The sequence below is a fragment of the Stegodyphus dumicola genome, chromosome X2, assembly GCF_044657685.1.
Source record: "Stegodyphus dumicola isolate Sdum_Otavi_A_Nest chromosome X2, ASM4465768v1".
Taxonomy (NCBI): domain Eukaryota; kingdom Metazoa; phylum Arthropoda; class Arachnida; order Araneae; family Eresidae; genus Stegodyphus; species Stegodyphus dumicola.
The window spans coordinates 2,970,914-2,992,828 of record NC_140781.1 but is presented as its reverse complement, the minus strand read 5'-3'; the positions used below and the strand labels follow the sequence as shown (position 1 = coordinate 2,992,828).

The following is a 21,915-nucleotide window of genomic DNA, read 5'->3' as shown; positions in this document are numbered from 1 at the left end:
TAAAAGAGGAAAATCTCAAAGTATTAATTTTTGTGGTGAAAGACCTCCAACACTCTCTTATTTTAGGTATGGATTTTTTAAGGGCCGCGAGGGCCAAATTAAATTTTCAAGATAGTTCCGTGGTGCTGGAGATGGACCAGAGGGTGGTGGAACCGGTGGAGACACCTGAATTGGACCTTAGCCATTTGAATGACCAGGAAAGTAAAGCAATACAGCAAGTGGTGAGTAATTTTTCTCATTTGTTTTCAGAAAAACCGGGAAACTGTCAGATCGTGACTCACAAGATTCAATTAAATGCCGAAAAACCTTGTAGGACTAAACCTTACCGCTATGATAAACAAAAAGACCTAATCATCGAAGAACATATTCAGGAGATGTTAAAGAATAAAATAATAACGCCCATAAATAGTGAATACGCGAGTCCAGTCGTACTATGTAGGAAAAAGAACGAGTTTCCTCCTTCGGATAAAAGGGCTTGGAGGTTTGCTATCGATTATAGAAAACTAAATAGCATAACTAAATTTCCAGTTTACCCTTTGCCGGTTATAGACGAGATCATTAGACAGATCAAATCGACGAGATATATGTCTACTTTGGACTTAACGTCTCGCTACTATCAAATAGCTATGAGACCCGAAGATATACATAAAACCGCGTTTATAACAAAATCGGGCACTTATGCATTTTTACGCATGCCTTTTGGGTTCTGTGGGGCCCCATCAACATTCCAGAGAGCTATGGACGTTGTTCTAAAGCCTGTCCTAGGAAAATCAACTTTAATTTATCTAGATGATATAATTATAACGAGTAGTATGTTGGAACAACACGTTAATGACCTCGAACAAGTTTTTAAATTATTAAAAGAGGCCAGTCTTACAATTAACGCCTCAAAATGCAAGTTCGCAACTAAAGAACTTAAATATCTCGGTTATAAAATTTCGCAAAAGGGTATAGAAACGCAAGATTCAAAAATAAAAGCTATTAAGAATTTCCCACCGCCCAACACCGCCAAGAAACTTTCGTCTTTCCTTGGACTATGTTCTTACTATCGATCTTTCATAAAAGATTTCGCTAATATTGTTGAACCACTCTTAGTAATCAAAAGAAAAAAGAGTAAATTTACGTGGACAGCGGAAGCTAACACGGCTTTTGAAAGATTAAAAGAAGCGCTTATTAATGCCCCTGTTTTAAAATTCTCTGAGGGGGACGAAAACCTGGAAATTGCGGCAGATGCATCAGACTATGCGGTGGGTGCGGTTCTTATGCAAAATAACCATCCGCTGGCATTTTTTAGTAAAACATTGAATCAAACACAAAGGAATTATACAGCTACAGAAAGAGAAACATTAGCCGTATTAATGGCTGTACACAAATTTCGAGTTTATTTCGGCAAATCGCCAGTAACAGTCTTTTCGGATCATGCGGCTGTTGGTAGACTTTACTCGGGAAAAAACCTAACGCCCAGGTTAATAAGATGGGCTTTAAAACTCCAAGAATATAATATCACAATAAAATATAAACCGGGTAAGGAAAACAATGTAGCTGACGCACTTTCTCGTATAAAACTGGACGATGAAGGTAATGAACTTAAATGCGCTGTGTTGACTTCAAAAATTTTAGATTCTAGAGATACGGTTATTACTGAACTGAAAGCTGATCCTGAATTTGGAAATATCTATGCTTATTTGAAAGACCCCGAAAGCTTTGAGCACACAGATATCGATGCGATAAGAAATAGAGCAAAAAACTATGAAATAATAGATAATTTATTATTCTATACGAAAACAACAAACGAAAATCTTGAGTATAAGCCAGTCATTCCAGCCTCGCTTCGATTAAGCATTTTGAAGGAGTTGCACGAAAAAAAAACAGCGGGCCACCTCGGGGTCAGAAAGACTATAAAAAGGGTACGCGAGGCGGTATATTTCCCGCAATTATACAAAATAGTAACGGCGTATGTCAGGTCCTGCAATCAATGTCAGTTAATAAATGATATTAATTACAGCCCGGCCGGGTACTTAAATAGCATTCGCGCTACATTTCCGAATGAAATTTTAGGCATAGATCTCCTTGGTCCCTTCCCACAGAGCGAGTTAAATAAAAATCGTTTTCTTTTAGTAATAGTAGATCATTTTTCAAAATGGATAGAAATTGTTCCGCTTAAACGCGCGTCAGCCAAAACAGTCGCAGATGCATTCTTACACAGATACATTTTAAAATACGGTGCACCGATAAAAGTCATTAGCGATAACGGAAAACAATTCATTAGTCAAATATTTGAAAACATATGCAATGGACTTGATATACGCCATATCAAAATGGTTCCGTATAGACCACAGGCTAACATAGCAGAAAGAGTTAATAAAAACATTGTAAAAATAATTCGCAGTTACGTTAGCACACATCACAAGCGCTGGGATGGCTACATAAATGAATTAGCTTATGCTTTAAGAACGGCACATCATGATACTACGGGAAAAACTCCAGCAGAATTATTTTTAGGCAGAAAGTTAATTACGCCTTTAGATAAATTATTCTTTGTGCAACAAAGAGAGCAGGAATTTAGACAAAAGGACGTGCAAAAACTAATTGATCAGGCGCTTAAAACCTCGGATACGGCAAGAAATAGACAAAAGTTATATTACGATAGAAAACGCCGTGAAGCAGATTTTAAAGTTGGGGATAAAGTATTGAAACGGAAATTTTCTTTATCAAGTGCCCCAGACAATTTTATGGCAAAGCTAGCTCCAAAGTTTGAAGGCCCCTATGTAATTCAGGAAATCAAAGGAGTAGTCTTATATCTTAAAAACGAGAGAGGGGAAATCTGTAAAGCAAGTCCCGACAAGGTGAAAAAATATTATAATCCAAATGATTTTGAAATCCTTAAAAGTTTCTTGCAGGACTCAAGTCTAAACGAAATAGAAGGGCCAGAGACTGCAACAACTATTCCACCACCCAAGAAACGGAGAACTGAAGAGAGACCTAGCACTTCTACAACCCGGACGTCGGTATCAAAAAGAAAAAATGAGTTTCAAACTCCGGCGTTTAAGAAAAACAAAAATACAGATGAACCGGGTAAAGAAACCGTGGTAAAGACGAAAACACCACCTACAAAAGATGGCAGGAGAAATTACACATCAAGGAGAACGCGCACACGGCCACAGAGTCAGGTGCCAGCAAGGCCGCCGTTCCGGAAACTGAAACGCCAACAGGAGGCACAGAAGTACGAGGAACAGAAGAAATTCAAGGACTCCAGACCGGAGGACGTCAAGACCAGCCGTCCCAGGCAGAAACGCAAAGGCCAACAACCAGACGATTACTCCGTCAAGAGGCCAGCATGTAGAGGACGCAAAAGAAAGATCAACGGGGACGACACTAGGAGATCAATAAGGAGAAGATTGACATCCATGACACCTCTAACTTGGGATCAATTTTGTCAAAAACGGATGACGGAGTTTCAAGCATCGAAAACTCAAAGATAAGTTAAAACCTTCTATAAATTTTTTTTCTCTTTTGTTCCGAAATGTTATGCATAAGTACGAAGTTCTATGTTTTGACGAAAGTCAATATGTCTCGGTTGAGACTTAGTTTTGTTTTACTTTATTTAGCTAAGGCAAAAGTATTATTTTCTTTAAGTGTAAAAGCTAAAAACAAGCATTTTCTGTTGGTCGAAAGACTAATTCTGTTATGTTAAAGCCAAAATTTGGCCGGAGATAAAAATAACTTCGTATTCTTGTATGTACTAATAAGAATTTAAGTTCCAGTGCCGCCAGCTTGGCGAAGAATGAGTAAAGTAAAAATTTATTTTCTCTTATTCATTTTATGGTAAATTGTAAAAAGCATATGTATTAAACTTTTGTAAATGTATGTAAATACTTGCATGTTATGTAAAAGTAGAATTTAGTCTAGAAGCATAAAATTGTAGATGCTAAAAGTGAATGCTTAAAAGCAATGAAGTCAAAATTTAAGTATTAAACTGTAAAGTCATGCTTAAGAGCGAAAGCCTGCATGTTTAAAGATGAATGAGGGGGAAGTTAGAATGAATGTGTTTCGTAGGGTTCTCCACCTACATTTGAATTTTTAAGAATATTAAAGTAGCTCATTGAGTTGTAGAATGTCGAGTAAGGTGTGTCTATTTGGTTGTTGAATTCTAACAAATCATGGTGGTTAGGGGAAGTGTTGTAAGACTAAAACCCGAATATTCCCGTTTGACACCACACACGGTGGAGAGCCAGGGTAAAGTTAAATTAATGCTTGAAAAATTGAATGAATGTGAAGTAAGCAATAACTAAGAAAAACGAAACGTTAAAAACAAAAATTTATTGTGTCAAGAAAGTGTAAATTATAATGTATGTAGAAAGATACTGATACTTATTCCTTCCAGATGCTGGAAGGAAAGACCAAGATTGATTGATGAAGTCCAGGAAAAGTTGCTGTAAGAAGAAAGCTTTGTAACGACTAACAGAATTTTAATTGTTACATAAGATTTTTTTTGTGTGAACGAGGCTTTCGCCAGTTAGTTCAGAATTAGATAAACTTACAACAGGTCGTTTGTAGGACCTGCTTCCAAGTTTTCCAAATTCTGGCAGCGGCAAATGTAGGGTTTATATTTATTTTAACTAACATTTATTTTAAGTTTAAACTATCTTTTCTGTCAAGCCTTACTTTCCCCTGGAACTGCCAATGCCAGAATATGTAAATTTGAGTAGAACGCGCAAGCATTCAAATTATCAGCGGGAGTAGTATGATTTAAATAGAAGGAAACGAGTTCGGTGAGAGAGTTATTCTTACTTCGCGAGCGCGGAGGTAGAAATCGAGAATTAAAGAACCCCGCGTTGCGGCCTATGTGCTTGGCGGGAAGTAGTTGCAATTGTTCCAGTGAGCTTCAAGTCTGCTGAATTAGCTGCGGTATTTGTAAAACGCGGTGAGTTAGTTATTTTAGAGAGCCTCGTAGTTAGAATATTGTCTTTACTTTCTTTTCAGGTTTTTATTTTTATTTGACTGCCTAGTTGGCACAGTTGTAAGCGTCAAGAGGACGCAATTGTAATTTAGTACGTTGAATAAAAAGGGACTTAAACCCTTTATAAGACTCTGTGGTTTATACAAGCTTACACAGTCACCTCTAGGTTGCGTGCTAGTTAGAGGCGCGCAACGTTATAATGTTTCGTAAGCAAATTTAGTAGACATCATTGGAGGATGAAATGAATCATTTAATCTAGGAATATGTGTAATGAAATCTACTTTCCCGTTTATATTTCCAATAGGTTTTCTAAAAAAATCTCTTAAAACATTGGAATATTAAACTGGTTTTAAATCTTTTAATGCTATTACGCTATAAGTATAATTAAATTAAAATAAATAATTAAAGATAAATATTCTACTATTACATCTCTGTTTTTAAAACATGTTCGTATTAAAATCGTAGTAATATTCATTTTCTGAAATATCATAAATTATTGATTTTATCTAACTGTTTTTTATTAAATATTTTTACTTCGTCAGCTTTGCTGTCTGACAAGATGTCCTGAGCTTCGTTGTCACAGCTAGAAATACAATATGAGTCATATATATACTTAACATCTTTCAAAAACTTATATTTATTAAGGAAAGGGGGTGAAAGGTATGGGCTAATAACTAAATTTTCGTTATGTTAGCTAGGAAATTCTGTTGAAGATTCAAGTACTTTCTTTGGTGAATTAATTTATTTCTTTCAAAAGTATATTTCCTACAATAAAAACCACATTTTACAGAAGCAGGATGTTGTAAAAAAGCATCATCATATGCAACATAAATATTTTTATTAGATAAATTCAGAAAATTCAAAATATTATCAGAAATAACCCGCTCTTTTTTTTTTATTTTATTTATTTATTTTTTTTTAAGTTTCATTTTAGTCAATTTATATTCACCAAAATGATCAAAATATTCTACATCTTTATATTTTAGGATCGTTATAATAAGAAACCAAGTGAGTCCCAGGACCTTTAGATACATTTCAATTAATAATTCAATTTTCAAAGTATTTAATCTTTTGAGTTAATTTACCTGACGTATAAACGCCACTAAATCATTCTTCATTTTTCATATTTTCTTCAGTTATTGGTCCTGAAATTCATATGATTGATATACTCACTTTCAAAGTTTTTCTAAGGTGGCAGCCTAGATAGCGAAGCTGCTAGACCTTTTCCTAAGGCTTTTTGAATCCCATATGATACCCATAATCCCAATTATCGCTTATAGCTACTATTACTAATAACGTTAAAATAAGTAACAAAAAAGGTAGAAAAGACTCCAAATACCTCTGGTTGTTCTTTGTTTAAATTATCTAAAGTTTTGATAAATACTGGATTTCCTCTGAAATAGAATTTTTTAATATTTGGGTATGAAAATCTTTTGGATCCGAATACCCAATGTTTTAATGTTTTAAGTATTTGACGATATTTTGGCTTTAAAAGTATCATAACTGGAATAAGAATTTCTGCTTTTATTTTTAATTTGAAATATCTTTATATAACGCCCCACATTGCTTCGATTTGATATTTGGTTTAATAGCGAGAACTTTGCTCTTAGATATCTGAGTTTTATTTATTGTAATTCTTTTTCCATTATGGATTTTATTAAATGATGATTCAATTAAATTTAAATCATAATCAGAAGTTTTAATTTTTTCAATCTGTAATCTTATTTTCTCTTTTTTATTCTAAGCAGATTTTAATTTACTTAATCTGTCCATCACTCAAATAAACTTCGCTTTTTATACAATTGCTCCTTTATTAAGGACGAAAATATATCATAATAATGTTTTATTTCTTCATTAGATATAACAACGCTTTTATTTAATGTGTTTAATAATGTAAAATGTGTTTATATAATTTCTTAGGTTTACTTCCTTCACATATTTAATCAGATATTTTTTTTAAATATCTAACTGATAGCCTATTCATAGTTTTTTTTAGTGGTAAGGAAGAATGTGTCCTAAATCATCCATATAATGTTTAAATTGATCTAATGTATGTTTATTTAATTTTAAAAGTGAGTTATGATATGATTTTACATCTTATATTTGTAACTTAGATTTTGCCGATTCTGAGGATCTTGCATCTATTGCAGCCTAATCTTTTATTATCTTTTCAATTAAATCGTTTATTGTCACAAAACTTTCTTCGTTTAATTTATTAGGTAATTTAAAGTTTTGACTTTAAAAAAGATGTTTATCTAAAGTTTTATCAAAATCAAATGAATGAATTTTTTTCATAGTTTGAGACCTGTCGTAATCTTTTCTTGAATTATGTTTTCCAAATTATCCGCCTAATCCAACTGAATTAATTTCTTGAAGATTCAGACAGAAAGGTGACGCTTCAAACGGTAACGAAGGAAATTATATGTTTTATATAGTATATTGAATATTTTCTACATCTTTACCTGAATATTCATTTTCCCTTTTTGTTTAGTAACAGGTTTATGAAACTCCTCAAATTTTTAATACTGAATTTTTCTGTTTTTTGATCGTCATATTTTTTTTTTTTTAATTTCAGTTTGTAATTTCGTCAGTTTAATAACATTTTCTAAATGCCTTTTTTTCCTAAATTTTCTTTCCTTTCTATTTCATTACTTTATTTAAACGGAATTTTGCTTATAGTGAAATAGAATTCATTTATAGTAAATTCATTTTTACATATAGTACACTAGAATGAAAAAACACTGAAACTAATGAATTTGAAATCAACATCTTTTATTATTAAAATGGCCTTTTAGTCTCTTAATTACAGGTCCACCAGGATAGGTAGAAATAATTTGGCGCATTATATGCGCAAGACAATTATGTGATTCAAAATACGATGAATTACAAGAAAATTATACTATGTTCTAAAATATAAAAAAAGAAACTATTATAAGCTGTTCAGGGGAAAATTAGAAACAATTATTAAAATTATATGACAAATTTAAAAAGAAAGATGTAAAACTTACGTCAAATTTAAATGATATTATTACTCTAGATGAATCAGATTCATCAATTAAAAATTTAACTATTATTGATAAATGTATAAGTGAGGAAAACCAGGAAAATACTATAGATTTTTTTAATCATGGGCAGAATAAAAAAATGCATCCTTTATATATGTGTAACGAAAATTCAACATCTATACGTATAAGAAATAACAGCAATTATTTCATATTTTTAAGCTTCTACGAAAAGAATTTCAACAGATTATGAGAGAAATGGGTGGGCTTGAACAATTCCATAAGAATTGTATACAAACACCATATTATTTTTACGTTAGATTTAAGCCAAAAATGAAATATCGAAGTAATTTGATTTCATATATAAATAATACGGTTCTGTGGCTTCTTTTCGCTATCAAAAAAGCTTTAATTTATATCAAAATGTAAGCATTTCCTTATTAGGAAGTAAGATTATTATCAGCGGTGCAGGTTTATACGCAACTGCATTTTTCCGCTTGGTTTTTTTAATCTAATCAGTCGGAATATTAGAAGTCGTTGATTTAATCCTATCATAAAAGCAGAGGACAGAAATGAAGATATAGAACCGAAAGAACCAAAAGAAATTTCTGAAGAAGAAATGTATAAAAGAGAAAAATATATTGTAAAAAATTTAAAATGCGATGCTGTTGTAAAATACGCAAAACAAATGTAATTTAAGGGTTATAAATATTATTCTTAAAGTCGCAAATTTCGTCTATATTAAATGGTTTGTAAAAATATATTTATTTTTTTAAAGAAGTTAATGGATAAAGTTTAATAAGTGCAAGGCTGTAATATTGTAGGATTGTTACAAGATAAAATAAATCGTCCGGAAATGCATTTACCAGATTATTAACAGTGTGGCCCATTTACGCAACTAGAATATTAATTAAAAAGAAGAGATCCTGGAATAAAAATATAGTTGATAAAGCTTGTAAAGAACATGATATAACGTATAGTAAAACAACAATTACAAAACAAAGACATACAGTAGATCAAGAATTATTAGATGATTTAGATGAAATTGGAATCCAAATATAGGAGAAATAATAGGCAGAACTATTATTAAACCTATTATGGAAGCTAAAAAGGCGTTCGGTATGGAGGAATATTTGCCCTTAATAGATAAGGAAATGTTAATTCATTGCGTCTCATGTAAAAAGAAATAGGAAACTAAAGATTATTATGAAACTTCTACTAAAAATTGAGAAAAAAATGGAAAATGGAAATTCTGTAGAATGTGGAAATAAAATGCTTACTTTTTTAAGGATGAAGAACTCCTGAAAGAATCATATTCTAATCCAGGAAACGGATATTGTCGAATTAATCAATTTGTAGAGTTCCTCACTCTTATTTTGATAAAGTAAATGCCCAGGAACCTTTTGAACTGTTAAGCGTTTATCGCTAAGTTCAAATAACAGAAGTCATAGACTCAAAAAGGGTTAACTACCCTTCTATTTCGCTCAAAGTAAGATGAACTGTTGGCCCCTTTCTTGGGTTTACATCAAAGCCTCCACTCGGAATTTAACTCGAAATAAGGAATAAGAACTAAATTAGAACTAACTAACAGCGACTTAGCTGAAGCTAACACAAATCTAACGTAGTTGGCCCGTAATTTTAACTAGCCGGCGAATATCAAAAGGCACGTAATATGCGGTCGAGCGTAACAGCTTCAAGAGAGACTTATCCCGAAGGTAAGCGCGTGCTACTCAGGATTCCTATCTCTCCCTCTCAAGTAAGTTGAACCTTCCTTTAATACTACTTTTAACTAATTTGCTTTCAACCCGATTTTAAAAACTCATTCTGGTAGGGAGTTGTAAGAGGAAGTAAGAATCGATAGGAAAGCACACTTATTAAAATAACTGTTATAAAATTAAAATATACATTACGAATTAAATAGGAAAACAGGATTACCCCCCAAAAAGGTATTGAAGAATTTTAACATACACAAGACGAATATACACGAAATAAACCCGTTAATCGTAAATTTACAAGAAGGAAAAATTAATTAAAAAGTTTAATAACATATTCATACTAAGGGAAACCCTACATTTTTCAGCATTTATTTCTACTTTTTTTTACTTCAGGTGTATATTATTTTTATAAATATTTTAACCTTTTTTTAGTATTAATTTCAATCTCTTAAATCTTTTACAGAGTCGTAATTTCATATTTTTAAGTGTACCTTAAAATGCTATGTAAAACAAAGTTTGAAAACAGGTTTTAATTTTTTATGAATATTTTAATCTTTTTTCATACATTTTTATCGGTTTTATATAGAAAAAAACATAAGTTTTAGTATCTTAAATTATTGAGTTTTTAGTGTGTCTTAAAATGTGATCAAAAGTGAGAAATGTTTATTAGTAAGCAGCGTATGTACTCCACTAATGCAAATAGAAGTTTTTTTAGATAAATATTGATTAAGACAGCTGTCCCTCAGTGGGGTACATATGTTGCTAATGTATATCATTTCGTAATATTTATTTAGTGTATAATCAAAACACTTAAAAATTGATGGTGTTACAATATGTTTAATTATTTTTTTTTTGATTAACAATTAAAATTTGCAAAATATATTTAATAGTTAAATATTTGTATTCATCAACTTCAGGGATCCAAACGTTGTGCATGACTTGGAAAATCCTGAGAAAGCTAGAGGAAGATTCGAAAGGTTTGTTTGGCCTTTGTATGACAGTGTGGGTCAGCAGTATCTCTCATTAGGTAAGTAAAAATTCTACGTTACATGCTTTAACCGAATAATATAACAAACATGTACATTTACAAAATTAAATTGTATTACCATTTAGCAATTAGAGACATACAAAATTACACCCTGTCCGTATCGGTATCCCACTGTATCTACACACCGTCTCCACAGAAGTTCTTACCCGGCTTTTATTTTTTCAATCATTGGTTCGTAGATATTTACTTCCAACCACAAAAATGCTTTATCAATTATGCAAAGATTCTTTTTGTATTTTTAAACTTTTAATTTTGTATAAAATACGAAATCTAATCATCTGTACATTTTCACGGTCCCTATTTAAGGAAATGTTATAATCATTACAAAAAGTAAAAAACTAAGAAAATGTTACTCATTCATTGCAGTCAGACAAAAATTGACCAATAGATTTCACTGCAAAGTTTGAGATTTTTGACGTCCTTTTCAACCTGTCTTTATGTGGCCGTTAATAAATAATTTGGAATACTTCGAGATGATTGACTTTTTCATTTAAGTTTCATTCACAGGTAATCTTTTATGATTTACTTGTGTGAAATATTCTTTAATTTATTTATTTTGTTGAAATGGTATGCCAAACGAATTTTCACACAAGTAATTTATAAGTTTTGAAACATTAGATATACATATTAATATACTTATGCAGTTTAGTCACTTTGAAATCCTAATCTGAAATTCATACAAAAAATTCATTAAACTATAAATATTTTTAATTTTTAGATTATCCGAATAAGATTATAAGCTGGCAGTATGACAGTACTGAAACCTGCCAGTAACATCTAGAACAAGAATACTGTAAGGTATTTTTAATAAGATTTGTTGTCTGAAAAAAATATTCTGATAAATACTTGTCAAGGTAATATGCACAGTTATGCTAGTTATTCAATATGTCATAATCAGATATTTTTCCTAACTAATATTTTATTTTTAATTAAATACAAATGCAAACATTTCGCTCTTGAATTTGTGTACACAACATGATGTTCAACTTTAAAAATAAATATTTCGGTCAGTTTTTGTCGCACCGGAGCCACAGTTTTGATATTGCTCTTTTCATAATGAACATTAAAATTTTTAGAAGTCAGTATAACGACATAATGACAGGGAGACCGTATAAAATGTTAGATTTCGTAGCTTTCCTTTTTTTTAATTTTAAATTACCAAAATATGAATATTTCCTTCATTTGAAGCAGTTTTTAATTGGAAGTATATGTCTACAATTGATGATCGCGAAAATAAAATTCGAGTAAAGAATTTTGTAAACAGGGCCGTATATAATGATATATTCTACAGATTACCGAAACCGATTCGAGAAAACAAATTTATAAAAAGCAGAAACATCAGAAATTTCCAATGTTCAACAAATAAGCTATTAAATTGTACATGAGGAAAAAAATATGTGTTTTCTGCAGCAACTCCCAGACATGATAGACTGAAGCGTTACAATATTTATTTTAAAAACAAAATATTTAAAATTAAAAAATGCAAAAAGATTTAGTGTAAGTAGCTCTGAAATGGTTTTATTTGCAGTTTATTATGATAATTATGAAGATTATGCTAATTACGAAGCAAATATGTTGAGCGGACAGTGTAGTCACTGAAGCCGTCACTTATAGATAGTTTAAACTTAAAATAAATGTTAGTTAAAATAAATATAAACCCTACATTTGCCGCTGCGAGAATTTGGTAAACTTGGAAGCAGGTCCTAGAAACGACCTGTTGAAAAGTTTCCACAATTCTGAACTAAAATTTAAGAGCCTCGTTTACATAAAAAAACTGTTTTCTCACAAAAGTTAGAATAAATTTCTGTAGATACTTATTTAACCCTCTCTTCTTACATCAACCTTTCCTGGACTTCAGCAATCAATCTGTTCTCTTCCTTCCAGCATCTGGAAGGAATAAGTATCAGTATCTTTCTAAATACATTATAATTTACACTTTCTTGACACTGAATAAGTTTTTGTTTTTGATAGATTTATTTTCCTTAGTTACTGCTTAATTCACATTCATTCAAGTATTCAAACATGAATTTAACTTTACACTGGCTCTCCACCATGTGTGGTGTCAAACGGGAAGATTCGTGTTTTAGTATTGCAACAGTTCCCCTAACCACAATGATTTGTTAAAATTCAACCACCAAATAGACACACCTTTCTCGACATTCTAAAACTCGATGAGCTATTTTAACATTCTTAAAATTCAAGTGTAGGTGGAGAACCCTACAAAACACATTCATTCTAAATTCCCCCTCATTCATCTTTAGACATGCAGGCTTTCGCTCTAAAGCATGATTTTATCTACAGTTTAATACTTAAATTTGAATTCATTTCTTTTGAGCATTTACTTTTAGCATCTAAAATTTTATGCTTCTAGACTAAATTCTACTTTTACATAACTTTCAAGTATTTACGTATATTTACAAAATTCTAATCCATATGATTTTTACAATTTACCACAAAATGAATAAGAGAAAAATAAATTTTTACTTTACGCATTCTTCGCCAAGCTGGCGGCACTGAAACTAAAGTTCTTATTAATACAAGAATACGAAGTTATTTTTATCTTCGGCCAAATTTTGGCTTTAACATAACAGAATTAGTCTTTCGACCAACAGAAACTGCTTGTTCTTAGATTTTATACTTAAAGAAAATAATACTTTTGCCTTAGCTAAATAAAGTAAAATAAAACTAAGTCTCAACCGAGACAAATTGACTTCCGTCAAAACATAGAACTTCGTATTTACGCATAATATTTCTGAACAAAAGAAAAAAAAATTATAGAAGATTTTAACTTATCTTTGAGTTTTCGATGATTGGAACTCCGACATCCTCTTCTGGCAGAAGTGCTTCCACGATATGGAATTCATCGACGTCAGTCGTCTCCTTTGTGTCCTTCGAGTTTCATCCATGTTGTTTTTTCTTTTTCGCCCTCTGTATGCTGGCCTCTTGGAGTGGTAGTCGTCGGGTTGCTGTCTTTTCCGTTTTGCCCCTGGACGGCTGGGCTTGGCGTCTTTCGGTCTGGAATCATGCTTGAATTTCTCCTGTTAGTGGTGGACTTTTCGTTCCTCCTGCTGTCTTTTCGTTCTCGGGAACGGCGGCCTTGTTTGCACCTGACACTCTGGCCCTGGAAGCGTTTTCATCGATGCAGAATTTCTACTGCGATACGTTGTAAGTGGTCTTTTCCTCTTTACCAAAGCTTCTTTACGCGGCGGCGTTGCTTTCTTGTATTTCTTAAATGCTGGAGTCTGAACGTTTTCATTTCTTCTTTTCGGTACCGTCGCATGACTTGTAGCAGGGCTAGGTTTCTCTTCAGTTCTCTGCTTCTTGGGTGGTGGAGCGGGTGACGTTACTTCTGCACCTTCTACTTCTTTTACGCTTGAGTCCTGCAAGAAACTTTTAAGGATTTCAAAATCATTTTGATTATAATATTTTTTCACCTGGTCGGGACTTGCTTTACAGATTTCCCTTCTCTCGTTATTAAGGTACAATACGACTCCCTTGATTTTCTGAATTACATAGGGGCCTTCAAATTTTGAAGATAACTTTGCAGTAAAATTGTCTGGGGCACTTGATAAAGAAAATTTCCGCTTCAACACTTTATCTCCAACTTTAAAATCTGTTTCACAGCGTTTTCTATCATAGTATAATTTTTGTCTATTTCTTGCCGTATCCGAGCTTTTAACCGCCTGGTCAATGAGTTTTTGCACATCTTTTTGTTTAAATTCTTGCTCTCTTTTTTGCACAAAGAATAATTTATCTAATGGCGTAATTAACTTCCGTCCTAAAAATAATTCTGCTGGAGTTTTTCCCGTAGTATCGTGATTTGCCGTTCTTAAAGCATAAGCTAACTGAATTATGTAGCCATCCCAGCGCTTGTGATGTGTGCTAACATAACTTCGAATTATTTTTACAATATTTTTATTAACTCTTTCTGCTATGTTTGCCTGTGGTCTATGCCTATAAGGAAGTGGGAAGGCATATTTCTTGACATTATTGCTATTTCTAGAATATGCGTTCATACTATTTATATGTTTCAATCCTTAGGTTAAGCATTATAATAAAAATTAATATGATGGATAAAATTTTAACTAGTTACTTTTAAACGCAATTTTATTAATAATTTTTAAGTAAAATATTTTTTCAAAGAAGTGATGCTAGGATTCAGTAATATTTAGCGTCTTATTCAGTGTACCTTGAGCTCAAAATGTTAGTAAATAACTGCTAACTGCAGCTTAATCTATTTGAAAATAATGCTGTTTTAGCTTAAATAGTAAGTTAAGGAAGTATTTGGACTGAGGTACTCATACCAGTTTCAGGTGTGACACACATACGTTATGTCGTTAAAATAATTTTTAAATATAAACAATTTCTTTTTAAATTCATTTAGCTTTGAGCAGCAGATTTAGTAGCATAAGTAATATTTGAATGCTCGAGGATTTTTCAAAACTCACTTTCTTTGCGTTTATTTATTTATATTTACGATAATTTAAAATAACTTTCCTTAGCACCTTACGTTTATATATAATACTTTTCCTTAATCCTAATAATTTGAAGTTATAGGTGCAATAGAGCCTTGATTATCAGAGATAACTGAGACTATAACCACTTCAGAGAATCAAAAACTCGGTTAGGAAACGCTAAATTTTAAATCACGCCAAATTTTCTATCCACAAGGTCTTTTAAAATATGTTCTAACGAATTATTTTATTCGTAAATAAAATGTATTTTCTTCTATTAACCAAGTAACCCATTCAAGATTTTATTTCGAAACAAAAATATTCATTGAAAACCTGTTATAAACAAACTCTATCAAAATTTACGCAAATCGCAGAAATTTGTCAAATTTCATACACGCATTTTATGAGACAATTTTAAAAAGAAATCCGTTATTCTTTTATGATAGTACTCTTACTCTATCAGACAATAGACGATAACGTCAATTTTTGACTAATAAAATTTCATAAGAAAAGCATCAAAATTTTCTTTTTTACGAGTTTTTTTAATTTCTTTATAAAACTTCTTTATTAAGCATGGCTACTTTTTACAATAACAATTTCCATTTCATCACCTTACTTAACATCATTTCCATCACTGCAATTTTTACGGAGATTTTTTTTTTAAGTAAGTTTTGCTTGTGATCATTGTTTGGAATTTGGTGAGTGCACACGAGAATAAGAGAGCTCGCAGGTTCTCAGCATTCTTTGTGAAGTACTCGATACCTCTTTCATTCACTGCTTCTTTCTGTGCTCTTCATAGTGTTAGATTAAACTGTTGAAGAGAGTTGAGCAACTCACCGATTGTGAAACAATGTCAGTCACCTGGTTCTTAACAGCGAGAAACATGAAAGCCGCGGATATTCATAGCCAGGTATATGAAGTATACGTTGACAACGCAGTGAGTGACAGTAAAGTGAGAAAATGGGTGAGATATTTTCATAAGACCTCGAAACACTAATGTAGAAGTGAAACTTACCGTTAATAATTGGCTGTCATCACAGGCAGCAGAGTTCTGAGTGGAATGTATGCAGACATTTGTTGTTCGTTTAGATAAATGCTTAAACTGACAAAGTAATTATGCAGAAAAATAAAGAATAATATATAAATTCAGAAGGTGATTTTTTTTAATTGCAAAAGAGAACTTACGTAAGAAACAGCCCTCGTATTTTTCTCTGAATCCAGGGCACGAATGATTTCTTCATTTTTCAAATCTTGAGAACTCATTTCGCTATTTTCAGCATTATAATTTCAAAGCATCATTTTTAGCAATGCCCTTCTTCTCTTTTTATTTCTTTAAACCAGTCTACGAATTCATTCTGCGTTGTATTCATCTTAATGATATTACATTTTCTTAAGGAGTTTTTAAAACTGATTGCTGGCTCGGATAACAGAGACTTCGGTTTATAGAAGCTAGTTTACAGAAGTTCTATTGTACTGTGAAATTCCCCGAATATTTTGAGCACAGAACATACCACTACTCTGCGTGCGACAAGCGAAGGAGCAACTGAGAGTAACAAATCATGCAGTACTTAACCTGTCAGAATTGCCTTAGGCTAGCGAGGGACATATGGACTTAGAATGATATAAGTGACAGGAGAAACGTAAACCCTCGCACTAAAACTCGATTCGCAGAATGCTAATTTAACTTGTGTGCAAACTACTTACTGAAAATTTGGTATCTAGCGAAATGTAACTAAATGTGTGTGCAAGTAAACGAACATCGAAAGTAATCGAAACTGGATGACTAAAGTAAATTTATTTCGAAACAGATCGAAAACTCACAAGGATATATTTAGAAGTAGATTCACATTTTCTCAGTTTAATGCAGAAATCTACCTCAGGCAGAAATGTCAGACGTATTTAAATTTTATTTTGTAGCAGTTTCAAAGCACAGTTAAAGATAAATATTAAATAAACATTTAACTTTTGATTGTTTCTTATTGGTTTGGGAGCATAAATTTACATTTCTTTCAAATAAGCTATATTTTAGTTTCTCAAAAACTGTATAACATTGTAAGGATTATCTTTATTTATCTAACAGTTAAATTTTGAGTTAAAGTTACTTTCCCATCTCTTCCTAATTTCAAGCTTATAACTTTCGGTCAGAACGTATGTTTCGAATCGTCTTTGTATGCAAATGAGGAGAAGTATTTTAATGTGCAGTTCTACTAACTTCGTTAGAGAGCTAGTGAATCTGAATAGCGCGCGTACGCCTTTTTAGGCTACTCTCTCTCTTAAGCTATTACTACGCTCGGCCGTGCTTTAGGCCCTCGATAGCTTCGCCGTTAATTAGCGTTAAGGGGCCAACTCTGTTAAAATCTTGATAGCTTCAGCTAAATCATTTTAGTTAGATTAGTTAAGTTTTAGTTCTTAGTTTCCTGAGATCAAGCTTGAGTGGAGGCTTTATTGTAACTCCAAGAAAGGAGTCGTCTGTTAAAACTTTATTGGAGTAATAAAAGGTTGTTTCACCCTTCTTATGTTTTGTTCTCTTTCTCACGAACTCAAGCGATTATTCGCTTACCATTTCTTAAGGTTCTTCAACTTTAACTGTAACTTAAAAGTTCACAAGTTAGAATCTTACAGCATAATGCATATAAATATGAAAATTAAGTTCAAAAGCCACACGATATTGGGGATAAAGAGTTTACTAAATAATAAATGAAAGGTTTAACAAGCACTCTGCTAAATATTCATCAAATTGCGTAGCCATATCACTCAGTGTTTTTGCTAAATGTTTACGTGCTTTTCTGGTCAGAAAAGGGGAAATTTTTCAAAGAATAATCGATGTTTTTCTCTCTCTGCTGTAATGTGCAAAATAATATAAATATTGTTTGAGATCGTCTTTTTTATGGCACAGGTAATTGCTCAGATCATATTTCAAATCCCTTAAGCACGCATTTTGCTAAATTTTCCGTGTATTTCTTAGTATTGGTAATATATATTACTAGTTATTCATACATAGGCCGTTTCATGCTATGATTAGTAAAAACAAATGGCACTTATTCGAATATGTCTCGTCAGATATTTTAATAAATGCATTATGCTATAAATTGCTTTTAAATAGTGCAAGAATTGAATTTTACGCATCTTATGCACAGTTTTGCAGCTATATCTCATTAATCCTTCCCCTTTTTCAGCCATGAAGCCAAAAATTAAGGACCATTATCATGCTCACAGACTTTCCTTTTGGCTAAGTCTTATTCCAAAGCTTCATCGTCAAGGCACAACTCCTGGCGTTGCATCTCAGCATCATCTTTTAGACGATCACGATAACCCACTTACTTACGATGGGATTGTTCGCCAAGGCCCTGTTTTAACTCCTATAGGTAAGAACAGTATACTAATAGTATTATTTATAGAAAATGTACTAAAAATCTCATACTTTTAAGCTTAATATTAAACCTAGACTTACGGATAATGATTCAAACTGAACGTGCGATTTATTTACCTGCATATCTGCTATATTTATTTCAGAACATTTCTTATATTGAGACTTGTCTCCTTCGAAACTTTTGGACTTATGTGGTTTTCTTGTGTAACATGGTGTATTAAAATTTTTAAAAAATTGTAATGTAGAACCTGGATCATCCGAGGGAAACGGGACCGTAATCACCTCTAATAATCGAAGACTAGGTTAGTGGTGAAAACTAGGTTGTCGAAACCTACTTGTGGCTAAGCCTCTGAATAATGGTAGCTCGACCCGGACTTTCATGCTGACAAATGGGTTGGTTGCATGGAAATTTTTATGGTTTCCTCCATGTGAAACTCACCAGTTTTCCTTAAAAGGTAGTCGACGGAAGACATTCCTCCCTTCCGGCAAGGAAACCTCGTGTGCCAAATAGGCCAAGACATTAGCATGGATGTTCTCCACATTTTCTCTCCACTGTCATTTTCGCCATCGCTGCAATTATTATTGTTTTCCGAATCTATGCCTCAAATGTACTTCTTGCTACTCAAAATATGAAAATCGGATTCTTTGTTTTCTACTTTTCTCAATATCGAAGAGTTATACATTTATCCATTGAAGCATGTCTACAAATTAATTTTCAGATAGCTTTCTTTTCGCATTTAACACATCTATAAGATTTTTTTATCGTAATGCACAACTGGTATACCATTTATAAAGTATCATTCTTTTGCGTCAACCAGTTATTTGTAATTTCAGCTTTTACTAAAACGTCTCCTTTTCGTTACCTCAGCAGAAATGTAAACATGTTAGAGAGTATTAAACCGAAGATTTTGAACTGAAGACAAAGTGCTTCTGCCTCTCGAAGCTATGCCAACTCTGATAAGATTACTTTTATTGGGCTTTTTTTGCTTCAAGTGCTTTCTGCAGTTATACTAGCGGTGATGAGAATGCTAAGCATATTCTCTTTGAGTGCATTCGTCATGTCCAGCAGGGAAAGGTACAGCAGACAACTATATTTTAAAAAACAGTTAAGCGCGATCCTTGCGTGTTTAGGAAATCAACGCTATTATTCACTTGTATGTCTTGGAATTTAGGACACTTATATATAATATGATTATCTAAACAGAAACTACACTTAGATGACTTTACACTAGTTAGCAATACAGTCCCTTTAGAATACTGCTTTCGGTTCGCGTTCTTAGAAAATCTAGACTCTTCTAAGGTTTCTTGCTTGATTTTTCAGAAATTCATTTTGGAAACATTATTTCTGTATACAGAATTCGAGTTCAAGCAATAAATTTATCGACGGATCTAATTTTTGTAGCAAAACATACAGAAACTTTGTATCAGCAAACCCATCAATTTTATTTTCTAAAATTTCTAACGATCTTGTACATTCGAAAATAATATCAAATAAATTTAGTAAAACACTAGTAGATTCACTGTGAATAGTTGGGATTAACGTAAATTGATAAATGTGAGCAAAAAACGTGTTGTCTGTGGTTTGAAAATCTTTCTTCCAACAGTAAGCAAGCGACTTCATAAATCTGATAGAAAATTGGGAGTGATTTTACGACTTGGAGTACATCACCTTTAGTTGCTGTTAATAAATATTGGAGCTTGTGTCCTTCTGAAAAATAATCGTTATTATGCACAGCAGCTTTAAATGAATCATTAAAAGTTATCCATTCATAATTATTACCGGGAAATATAGGTAAACTCAATTTTGGAAGCTCTACATCCTGGGCTATTTTAGTGCAAGTATCCACAACTTACTTTAACTTGTTCATTCTCAGTACTTTTCACAGAATGTTTCACATTTATTTTATGTAAAAATATTTCTAATCTGACTTTGATTTTTTCTAGACTAATTTCCATTTCTTCTAAATATGATTCTGCTTCTCTAATATCCACTTTTATAAGTAATGTAAAATAGTCCTTTTGTAATTCAACTATACATCCCTTCACTGTGCTCATAGTTACTAATTTGATTATAATACATACCTTCGTTTATCGCTTCAGTCACAGATTCCCCTAAATGTTCCTAAACAGGTGATTTTACCCTTTAGCGTGGCTATTTCCCACTTTAACAAATCATTTCTTTTCTTCCATTATTACGAACACAAGTTGCGCAACACAAATATGTTGGAAGAAAAGTACAGTTTTGGTTTCCACGCATTCACCATTAAATGTCGCTGATTCATTTTTAATTCCGGCTCTGTCCGGATATGCTGATTTAATAAAATTCACACTCAATAAATCTCGAAAACATTTTAAAGTTAGGAACTACAGCTTTTAATTCACAACTCTAGATCTCTTTCAACACTTACCCCAGGCGGGAGTACACTCGCATGCTTTTACTCTTTTTTGCAGAACACTGCCCTCTGAAGGCATATTCTACTTTTTGCAGTTCATAAGCCAGAGATGTAAGACTGAACAGCTTGCATGGCACATTGCATTGGAGGCTCACTAAAAAGACATCACGCTTTAAGCAAATGACGCTAACGTAGTTTGTCATAATTAACAAACCAAGCAAAGCTTGCGAATACAATTATAGTGATGAAACGGACATCCTCTTGATAAATGAACATACAAGTGAGCATTATTATCATTATAAGATCGATAAGATTTTATCTTGTTTGTAACTAATATGTTACCAATGGCTATGGATTTCAAAGCAATTTAATGCTATATTTTGGCACGTAACCAGAAGGAAATGGTGTGAAAATAATATGGATATATATAAAATTATTCCGTTTCTTTTAGAGGATCTTTTAAGTACTGTAAAGTTTTTTCCCTAGTTTTTTGGAAGAGAGAAAAACTAAAAATATCATTTTCAGACCGGTTGAAAAAGGAATTACATTATAAAATTATCTCACATCGTCTAGTTCTACTTCTAGCGAAAGAAATAAGTGTCAAATTTCATATAAATCGGCTGTCTGTCACGCTTTTGGGCAGCTCAAAAGTGCAAGCTAAAGAAGTTGAATAAAATTATGTAAGGTATGCGTTTTCGAATTTTTTCAGCTTTGTTTTGAACCTAAACTAAAGCTCTTCTAATTTTAATATTTATTCTTTTCATCCTTATGAATCACTCAGAGGATTTAACCAGTTCAAAACAACTGAGCACTGGATAATATAAGTGTGTCTAGATATGGCGGAGAGATTATTCCAGTATAAAAAAAAAGAGGGCAGGCAGTGAAAAATGTAGCAGTCTTTCGAAATTTTATGCACCTTGTCATGTGAATTATGTTCTTAAATACGGAATGTTAGTAGATGAGAAAAAGCTGT

At 32.4% G+C, this 21,915-nt stretch overlaps 1 protein-coding gene across 5 annotated transcripts in view; it reads left to right on the top strand.

Annotated features, from left to right (window-relative positions):
• The window catches only part of LOC118200014 (neuroligin-4, Y-linked-like), a 986,473-nt gene that overhangs the window by 733,896 nt on the left and 230,662 nt on the right, over nucleotides 1–21,915 (top strand). For all 5 annotated transcript variants that reach the window (XR_015039134.1, XM_085809618.1, XM_085809619.1 and 2 more), the window contains exons 5-6: nucleotides 10,595–10,704; nucleotides 18,356–18,544. Coding sequence is in view for 4 of the 5 variants with exons in the window: in XM_085809618.1 (XP_085665744.1) it covers nucleotides 10,595–10,704; nucleotides 18,356–18,544 (299 nt within the window). In the remaining variant the exon portion in view is untranslated. The remainder of the gene's footprint in view (nucleotides 1–10,594; nucleotides 10,705–18,355; nucleotides 18,545–21,915) is intronic.